This window comes from Marmota marmota, unplaced genomic scaffold (assembly GCF_001458135.2).
Source record: "Marmota marmota marmota unplaced genomic scaffold, marMar, whole genome shotgun sequence".
In the NCBI taxonomy this organism is placed as follows: domain Eukaryota; kingdom Metazoa; phylum Chordata; class Mammalia; order Rodentia; family Sciuridae; genus Marmota; species Marmota marmota.
Genome location: NW_026000249.1, coordinates 18811812 through 18822696, shown reverse-complemented (window position 1 = coordinate 18822696; position 10885 = coordinate 18811812). Strand labels below are relative to the sequence as shown.

At 39.1% G+C, this 10885-nt stretch overlaps 1 protein-coding gene across 1 annotated transcript; it reads right to left on the bottom strand.

Annotated features, from left to right (window-relative positions):
- Positions 1 to 9393: 9393 nt before the first annotated feature.
- LOC107144167 (melanoma-associated antigen B3-like) lies at positions 9394 to 10481 on the bottom strand. The gene is given in 2 exon segments (XM_015487988.1): positions 9394 to 9635; positions 9638 to 10481. Coding segments are annotated over 2 exon segments (1086 nt in total).
- Between the last annotated feature and the right edge of the window lie 404 nt (positions 10482 to 10885).

Sequence of the window (10885 nt, the reverse complement as noted above, 5' to 3'; positions counted from 1 at the left end):
TTTTTTTGCTTTGAGACAGGGTCTTGCTGATTGGTGAGGCTGGCCTCTAACTTGCAATCCTCCTTCCCTAGCCTCCTGAGTTGCTGGAATTACAGGTTTGCATCACTATGCCTGGAAATAGCTACTCTTAAGTCTCTAAAATTCGATAGGCAGGAGTCGTGTCTGTCTTTCTCAGCTTCTCCAGACTTCCAAAGAACAGCTACTCCATTGATATCTAGGGAATTAAAGTACAAATGTACAAGAAATCAAATTTTTCATGATTTTATTTCTCCTTTATTCCTGAAAAAGCTAACAAGACCCAGGTATATGTACTTCAGTTTTACAAAGAAAGACTAAAAGGAATACAAAGAATCAAAATTTAATACCCTTTACTTTTTATTCTGTACCTCATGATCCAGCAACTCTATTGAGGGATAATTTACTTTATCATAATATTTATATTCTGATGTCATGTTGTCTGGTTATGGATCACAAAAAAATTAAAGGATTTTCAATTTGTATTATGTGATACCAAAATTCTCCCTCTTCAATCTGATATGCTCTAATAAATGTGTGATTCATTTTGATTCTGAAGCTCAATAAACTTTCAATTAAAATAAACAACATTTAAAACAAGGAAAGAGAAAAAGTAAATCTCCAATTTTCCTATATTATCAGGAATACAAATATATACTGTGTTCCTACCAGCTCCATGTTGGCCCTCCTATATGGTTTGGATGTGAGGTGTCCCCAAAAGCTCATGTGTGAGACAATGCAAGAAGGCTTAGAGGTGAAATGATTGGGTTATGAGAGTTTTAACCCAATCAGTAACACCTGATAGGGATTAACTGAGTGGTAACTGAAGGCAGGTGGGATATGGCTGGAGGAGGTGGGCATTGAGGGGGTGTGCATTTGGGGCATATATTTTGTATTTGGTGAATGGAGTCTCTCTTTCTGCTTTCTGATCATCATGTGAGTCACTTCCCTCTGCCACACTCTTCTGCCATGATGTTGTGCCTCACCTCAAGCCTTGAGGAATGGAGACAGCTGTCTATGGTCTGAGACCTCTGAAACCGTGAGTTCCCAAATAAACTTTATCTCCTTAATCGTTCTTGTTGGGTCTTTTGGTTACCACAGTGAAAAAGCTAACTAAAACACTTCCAATGATTAGAAGTTTGTTTTCTTTACCTAAAAGTAACGAATATGTCTTAGACTTCATTAGAACTGGGAAGAGTAGCTGGACATGACAGTGGCATGATGGTAGTGTTATGCTTGGCTGTAGCTCTGGCTCTGGTTCTCTCTGCCTCATCTCTCAAAAGTCTCTTCATAATGAGATGGAAATGTTCTGGAGACAGGAACATTGACCTTGGCCAAAACTTCTCACATTTTTGAATATCCTAAGTAAATCCAGGTATGTAACGTTTGACTTTATGAGAAAATTAATGGTTTAAGACAAGTCAAGAATGGACTTTTACTTTTCTTCTCTCCCTGTCTTGTAATCCTATTTACTGTAGCATTCTTGTTATGTTGCTCTATAAAACGAATGAATTAAGGATATTCAATTTGTAGTTTAAAACTTCTTACTACTAAACCTGATAAACAGCAATAAATTTGTTATCCATGTAATTTATAAACATATTCTGAATCTAAATAAGCATTCTATTTAAAGAAACCACACTTAAAATATACAAAAAAGAGAAACATCAATAAGCTCTTTATGCATAGCAATGACAAAGAAAGTAACAGGTTTTTTTTTTTTCTGCTTCTGACCTTACAAAAGGGAAGAGTTACAGCTGCATGTGGTCCTGAAACACACTGTGGCCTCAGCAATAGGGCTAGGCCTGGCTGCAACTCTAACTTGGACTTTCTCTTCATCTCTCAAAGCCTCTTCATAATGGGATGGGAAGGCACTGGGTATGGCATCATTGACTTTGGTTAAAATCTCTAGGACTTTCATCTTGCTAACTTTAGCATGGTTTCAAGGATCCCATAGGAATTTACAGTTTGTAGGATTACTGTAAGACACCTGCTGGCACTCTAGTTACTTTTCCTGCACCAGATCTTGAGTTTTCAGGAATCCCCAAAGACTTTAGACTTTCCCATCCTAGACACCCACAAAACATTCAGGAATTCCCAGATCTCATTCTCAGAGGTGCAGATGTCATTTAAGAAAATCACACAGGAGAGATATCAGAAGCCTGATTTTTAGGAAAGTCCCAGTCACCACTCAGATTCTTATTGTTGGTGAGGACTAGCTTGCTGACAAGGGTATGGGAGTCAAAGGCTTGACTTTCTTCATCTCAAGGCCAAAGACCAACTCTAAGTGCTAGAAGCCTCTCCTTGGGATCTCAAGGAAGTGCTACCTATGGTTTGGATATGGTTTTGGTGTATACACAAAAGATTCATGTGGTAGGATTTTTGTACCAGTGTGGCATTGCTAAGCTAATGAAAGCTTTAAGAAATGGGGTCTAGTTCAAGGTAATTAGATCATGGGAGCATTTCCCTCAAAAGGAATTATGCTGGTCTCATGAAATGAACTATCTCTTGCAAGATAAGGTTATTTTAAAATAAGACATCTGGGCTGGGTTGTAGCTCAGTGGTGGAGCGCTTGTCTAGCATGTGCGAGGCCCTGGGTTCGATTCTCAGCACCTCATCTAAATAAATAAATAAAATAAAGGCATTGTGTCCATCTACAACTAACTAACTAACTAAATAAATAAAAACATCTGATGTTCTTGATGATCTTGGCCCCATTTATATGTGTCTGGTTCCCCTTCCATTTCTCTGACATATTGTGACACATCTGGAGACCCTTACCAGGATGCTGACAATAGGCTGTTTGAGTCATCCAGCCACCAAAATCATGAAATAAATGAACCTTTTTTTATTACAAGATACCCAGGTTCAGGCGATTTGATACAGCAACATAAAACAGACCAATACAATATTTCTTCTACTTTTCATCAGCAATCTTCAACATGGCATCTTAGTATTGGGCTTTTTCACTTTAAACTTATACAAAAGACTTTGCATCTATATTCTTGCTTTCCTAGTTAGGTGATCTTTGCACGGGGTCTCAGTGGATGGATCTTATAGAAACTTGCAGTTTTCTCACCTTGGCTCTTGGCACCTTCATCAGATCCTGTGCATGAAAGACTTGCAGCAATAGGGGTCATGGGCAGGACTTTTTGAGGCTCCTCAAGAATGCCAACAACAAGTGCTCTAGAATAACCCCCCAAACTAGAGTGTAATATAAGGGGGACTCTCTTTCTGCTGCAGAATCTTGAGCACCTTTGAGATTCTGGGTCTTATCTGAGGCCTGACAGCATTTCTCACAAGCATAGAGCTTACTTTTCTAACCTTAAGGCATGATGACAGGTCAGGGACAGTAGGCAAGAGTTTGGGCAGGATAGCATTTAATAGATGTAACTGGAGGAGGAATGAGATCCTTTGGCTTTCAGGAAGATGCCTTTGCAAATTTTCCTAAATGCACTACTCTAGGAACCCACTGGACTATTATTGTTTGACATGGTCCCTGGAAACCCAGTAGAAGAACTTATAGTGCAACCTGCCAGCCCTGCCTATTACTTATTTGGGTGATAGCAGGGCTGACAGTGGGACCCCTGTGTTCTGGAGTACAGGGGTTCCTTCATGTTTGCCTTCAGGATTGTCATTTTAACTCTTGGCAGGGCCTGGGCCTCTTCCTATTGCTGCTCTAAACTTGATACTTGGAAATTCCCTGATACCTAGATTAGGGAAGTGTAGGGATGTCAACCAGCAGTGCCAAGAAACCTCTAATGCTGATAGTTTATTAGATTCTTTTTTGTCCTGGGCTCCTCATTGTCCTAATCTGGACAGTGGGACCCCTGTGGGTTTTGACAAATTCATAATGTCATGTATTCACTATTATAGACCCATACAGAATTGTTTCACTGCCCTAAAAATCCTCTGTGTCCCATCTATTCATCTTTCACTTCCTTTTAACCTCCGACAGCCACTAATTTTTTATCATCTCCACAGTTTTACATTTTCCCAGAATGTCATATAGATTGCTCATTTTGTATACTTTTCAAAGTATTTACCCAAATGAGTTGAAAACTTAACTCCACACAAAACTATACACTGTTATAATAATTTTATTCACAAATGCCCAAACTGGGTAGCAACCAAAATGTCCTTAAGAATATGAATGAATAAATAGTATGTGGTAAATACAGACAATGGAGTAGTATTCAGCACTAAAAGGAAATGCACTATTAAGTCATGACAAGATATGCAAGAAACTTGTATATTTCTAAATGAAAGAAGCAGTTCTGAAAAGTATACATATGGAACAATCTATATGACATTCTGGGAAAAGGTAAAACTGTGGCTGTCAGAGGTTAGAAGGAAGTGAAAGATGAATAGATGGGACACAGAGGATTTTTAGGGCAGTGAAACAATTCCGTATGGTTCTATAGTGGTGAATAGATGTCATTATGCATTTGTCAAGACCCACAGAATATTTAGTGAGATTGAACTCCAAGATTTAGCCACATCGTTGTTTATAGCAGCACAATCCACAATAGCCAAACTATGAAACTAATCTAGGTGCTCTTCAACAGATGAATGGACATGTATAAAGAAGAATGCCATAAAGAAGAATAAAATTATGGCATTTGCAGGTAAATGGATGAACTGGAGAACATCATGCTAAGGGAAATAAGCCAGACCCAGAAAGCCAAGGGTTGACTATCTTCTCTGATATATGGAAGCTAGAACAAAATAGGATAAATAAAGAGAAATAATGGGGGGATTCTATGAAAATAAAAGAGGGATCAGTGGAGTAGAGGAAAGGGATGGAAGGGCGGTGGGAGGAAGGGCTGGAACAGAGTGCAGTGGTAGAATTAATGTGACTGAACTTTCCTATATAAGAATATACCCCAGTGAATTCCATTCTTATGTATATGAGTAATGCATTAATTTAAAATGTAAATAAAAAGAAGAAAGATCAGTAGAGAAAAGGGAACAGGGGGAGGGAGAAGGGGAGGGAAAAGGGAAGTATTGGAGATTGAATTATATCAAAATGAACCCCAGTATTATGAATAGCTAAAACAAACTAATGAGAAAAAAACAACAAAAAAGATTAAACCCTAATATAAAGTATAAATTTGGGGTTATAGTGATATGTAAATATAGATTCATCAATAGGAACAATTGTACCATTCTTGTGTGGGACATTGATAAGAGGAAGGCTGTGCATATGTGGGGACAGAATATATAGGGAAACTCTGTACTTTCTGCTCAGTTTTTTTGGTGAACTTAAAACTACTAAAATGAAGTCAATTTAAAAAACAGTATTGGACACATTATATTGTTATACTGCATGCATGAATATGCAACCACTAATCCCATTAATATGTACAACTATAATGCACCAATAAAAAATGTGAAAAACAACAGAAAAAAACCCAAAATAATCAAACAAACAAACAAAAAAAAAAACAGTGATGGAGAAGCTACAGCTTCATACCTCACCCTTGAATTTACGGGTTCAGTGCAAGGGGCCAGACTCTGTTTTCTCCTTTATTCAGGGTTGGGTTGTTCCCTTGGTTCTCACTCACTTTCCTTGATTTGACTCAGCAGGGTCTGGGTCTCCCCTCTTTCTTTTCTTTTTTTCTTTTTGGTACTGGAGATTGAACCAGGAGTACTTAACAACTAAGCCACATCCCCAGCCCCTTTTGTGTTTTTAACTTTGAGACAGGGTCTCACTGAGTTGCTGAGGGCTTCACTAAATTGCTGAAGCTGCCTTTGAACTTTCTATCCTCCTGCCTCTGCCTCCCAAGCTGCTGGGATTAAAGGCATGCACCACCATGCCTAGCTCCCCTTTATGGACTAGTGGTCCTTTCTTCCTAAGAGGTTTCTCCTTCTCTAAGACCTAGTAAGAGGAACTAACCAAGGTCTCTTAGGAGTAATGGTTGTGGGACAGATTGATGTCTTCTAATGGATTGTCACACTGAGTAATCTAACTCAGGATCCTAAATAGGACTCATAGGAGAGCACAAGTTTCCTCTTTCTGTTGAGCTGAGACGACTTCTTTGGGTCAAGACCCTCATTTTTCTGATACTCCTGAGAAAAAAAATGAGGGTAACTGACACTTATGCCTGAGTCTCTCACATCTGAAAATAGGCAGGACTCTGTGGGATCCCCACTGATAAATATTGGTAGATCCAATATTTTTCAGGTTATTCACCTCATTCCTGGCACATCTTTCAATGGGCTTGAGTCAGCCCATCTCAGACCAAGATCTTCATCTTCCTAAGAACTCCAAAGTGGAAATGAGATTCAGTCACATCCCGCCACAGCTGTTTGGGAGCTCTGTAGGCTGAGAGTAGGGTCAGGAATTTATAGGCCATATCGCTCTGGGTAGGTGTTTCCCTCTTTCTTCATTTAGAGACCTCAACTTGATATGTGTCAGGGATTAAGACTGTCCCCTCTACTGACCTGAGGTGATCCTCCTTAGGGTAAGATTTATAAGTTATTAAGAACCTTGAAGAATAGGGGAGGAGATCCTCAGGCTGACAACTCTGTCTGGCATGTTGTTACCCCTAGTCCTCCTACATGGGGATATTTGTGTGTATTTTAGCTTCTGTTCTTTGACTAAAGACTTTCTTGAAAATGGCACATTAATAAAGTTCTTTCAGTGTCTCTATGACAAGTCTTGTAGGGAATGGGTCCTTTTCCCAGTATAATATAAGATGGGGAAGCTGTAACACATCGATGTTTATAGCAGCACAATTCATAATAGCTAAACTGTGGAACCAACCTAGATGCCCCTCAGTGGATGAATGGATAAAAAATGTGGCCTATATACACAATGAAATATTACTCAGCAATAAAAGAATAAAATCATGGCATTTGCAGGTAAATGGATGCAGTTAGAGAAGATAATGCTATGTGAAGTTAGCCAATCCCAAATACCTAAATGCCAAATGTTTTCTTTGATATAAGGAGGCTGATTCATAGTGGGATAGAGAGAGGGAGCATGGGAGGAATAGACAAACTCTAGATAGGGCAGAGGGGTTGGAGGGGAAGGGAGAGGGCATGGGGATAGAAATGATGGTGGAATGTGATGGTCATTATTATCCAAAGTACATGTATGAAGACACGAGTTGGTGTGAATATACTTTGTATACAACCAGAGATATGAAAAATTGTGCTTTATATGTGTAATAAGAATTGTAATGCATTCCACTGTCGTATATAAGTAAAACAACAACAACAACAAAAAGTAGGAGTCCCAGGACAGATGTTTTCTCAGAGAAAAAAACACATGGATCTATTTCTTTTCTTAATAGCCAAATTTAGCCTCTTAACAATTTCTGTTAAAAAAGATTTAACTTTCTAAAAGGAAGTGACTGTCCAGAATGATAGAATGTGAACCAATTATCTTTTGAGGTTAACTGACTTTGCATATGTCGATAATCACATTGTCAACAAATATTATCTCTTTTTTTCTATAAATCATGCCTCTTCATCATTTTAGTATTTTTATTGCTCTGGTTATGTATTCCAATACAGTAGATTGGGCATAGATTCTGTAGGAATCTTGTGGGAATGATTGAATGTATATAATGTGTAAGAAATGCCCAGAATATTTAAAAAGTGCCAGTTATTTTTATGATTAATTTTTCTCTTCATGTTACAATATACTACACTGGGGTTTATTATTTTGATAATATGAGTATGCCACATTCTAGGACAAAAAACCATGTTAGATAATGTGCTACTTAGCAAGGAAAACTAAATAATACTTCCCCCTTACATGATAAATCATTCACTGTCAGTGTGAGGTAGACTTCCTCAGTTGATGCAACATAAAGCTTCTAAAAGTTATTTCAGGGACCAAACCTTCCCTCCCTCCCAGCTGCCATTTCATCTAAACCACGCCTATTTTATTTTAAAACCACCTGAAATAGATCTTGCCTAGAGTTTGCCAAGTAACACACAAGGTAACCTAATTGCATGTACTTTTTAATGGAGCAGATTCTTTATACTCCAGCCTAGAGCAAAGAATGCCAGCACATTGACCTCTAGACATCTCACCTCCCTGGAGAGTATCACCCTTATGTCCTAGAAGCTCACTTGAGATGATGTGCATAGAACACTTTGTGCATTGTGTTTGACTATGCTGGGACAGAAGCATGGGAAACTTTCTATCCCTGTCCTAGGTGGAGATTCTCTCTGGTTTACCTATGATACCAAGGGAACTTCTAAAATCAATTCTCCATTTGAGGTTTAGTCTCTCAATTCTGAGATGTACCATCTTCAAACCTGGCCTGTGTTCCCCACTCCCAGAGCCTCAGCCAGCCCACCATGGAGCCCCACTTAAATTACCTCCCACTGAAGGACTTAAGACTGCATTATGAGATAATACACACTTGACTGCACTCATTTGGAACTCAATCCCTCCCTTCTTATCCCTTGTTTTCATTTATCCTTTTAGTCTCAGATGTGTTATCATCAATTTTCTTACCTGACAGCTGCTTTTGGACCTTATATTGCTTTTTTTTTTTTTTTTTTTTTTTTTTTTTTTTGTGGTGCTGGGGATTGAACCCAGGGCTTTGTGCATGCAAGACAATGGACCTTATATTGTAAAGTCAGTTACTTGGTCTTCTACCATTGAGATTGGGGGTGGGTATTGGGGATTAGACTCAGGGACACTCAACCACTAAGCCACATCTCTTGCCATATTTTTTATTTTATTTAGAGACAGGGTCTCACTGAGTTGTTAGTGCCTCACTGTTGCTGAGGCTGGCTTTGAACTCATGATCCTCCTGCCTCAGCCTCTGGAGCCGCTGGAATTACAGGCATGCGCCATCACGCCTGGCCTCAGTTATTAGGTTTTTCTTTGTCTTAGTCCTATCAGTAATAATAGCACTGAGCTTTGTAAGAGGAAATGCTCAATTGATATTCAGGAAATAATTGAGTCTGTGAACATGAGGGTCTAGTTTATTATGATTTAAGTCAATATTCTTGGATAAGTCAGGTGTACACAGTTATTTATCTTTTAACTTTATAAAACACAGATGTTCAGGAAGCCAAATATTAACCATTTAACTCTTTATTTTCCCATTCCATATATTTTACTGCTGAATTTCTTCACATTGTAAAAGAAATGTTTATTACAATTCCATATTTTCTTGAACCAGATCACTAAATAAGATCACTAGTTTGTTTTACAAAGTAATGAAACTCTTACTCTTAAGACTAATAAAAAGTGTGATCAATATAATTCATAAATTTATATTATAACATTAAATAAAAAGAACATTTGAAAACAATAATACAAGTAAAATCTCCAAATTACCCATATAGAACAGGAACACTAAGATATTATACCCTGTGTTCCCTCCAGTCATATCTAGCCCTCTATTACTTGAGACAATGATTTCCTTCTTTAGTTACTGAAGAATATGTCTCAACTTTACAGATGTGGGAGGAATTGTGGGACATGGCCCTGGAACAATCACTGGCTGTGGTGGTGCTATCACTGAGTGTAACTATGGCTTGAGCTCTCTCTTCCTCATCTCTCAAAGCTTCATCATACCAGGACTGGAAGGCACTGGGCTCTGTATGATTGATCTTGGCCCAAAACTCCAGGACTTTCATCTTGTTTCAGCATGGGCTCTTGGGCCCCATAGAAATTCATAGCAAGCAGGATCACTATCAGGTACCTGCCGGTACTCCAGGTATTGAAGCTTCACTAAATCTTGGGTGATGAGTTTCTTGGGCTCCCCAAAAATGAAGTGTCTCTTCCCAGCATATAATCTCATCTTATTCAGAAATTCCCAGATATTCTCCTCAGTGGCACAGTTTCCCTTCATGAAGATCACACCCAGGAGATTCATTAGAAGACCAGTCTTGGGAAATCCCCTTCCACGGCTCACTATCCCATTGTTGGGGAGATTCATTTTGCTGACAAGAACATAGGCATTCTTCGTAGAATCAACTTTCTTTAAGTCAACACCAAATACCACCTCTATGCTGAAAGAAACTCTTCTGAGGATCTCAAGGAAGTGATTCTTATGCTTTTTATTAATAATCTTTAGCATATCCACTTTCAAAATGGGCCTTTTCATTTTGTACATGTGCATCATGAACTGCACCAAAATGCTGGTTGTTTTGGTTAGAGAGTCTTTGTGAGGCTGCATGCTAGAAGGTGGGGACTGGGAAGACTGTTGCTTTTTCTTAATTTTGCAGTTGGCTCCTTCAGGTGATCTTGAGGGAGAAATGCTTACAGGTATAGTGCTGGAAGAGGGCTCCTCAGGCACCTTGGGAGCACTTTGTGACCTAGAAGCAGAATTTTTGCTGGTAATAACTCCTAAATGAGAAGATGAAGGAGGAGCTATTTTCTCCTTGGTTTCACTGGCCTGAGCATTCATCCGGAGATCCTGGATCTCACCTTGGACCTGGTGGTGTTCCTCCCGAGTACAGCGCTTACTCTTCTGACTTCGAGGCATGATAATACCATGTAGAAACAACAGATACAAGTATAGGCAGGACAGCAGTGATGAGAGCACCTGGAAGAGAGGGAGAATGAGAAACCATAAGTAACTACAGCAGGGAGATGCCTCTTTGGAAAGAAGAAGGCAGGTTTCCTTGAAAGCACTGATTTAGGAACCCACAAAAGCTCCTGTTCAAAACAGCCTGTCCTCTGTGAATCCTATAGAAATAACTAAAGTGTGTCTTAAATTGCAGTCCTCTAGCCCTGCTGGATGAATATTGTGAGTGAAAGTGGCAGTGGCAGGTCTAATTCTTGTGGATGCCCTTCTACTCTGGGGTAGGGAATCCTCTCAGTTCACGTTCAGGATCATCATATTAACTATTAACAGTGCCTGCCCCCACTTTCATGTGCAGCACTTAT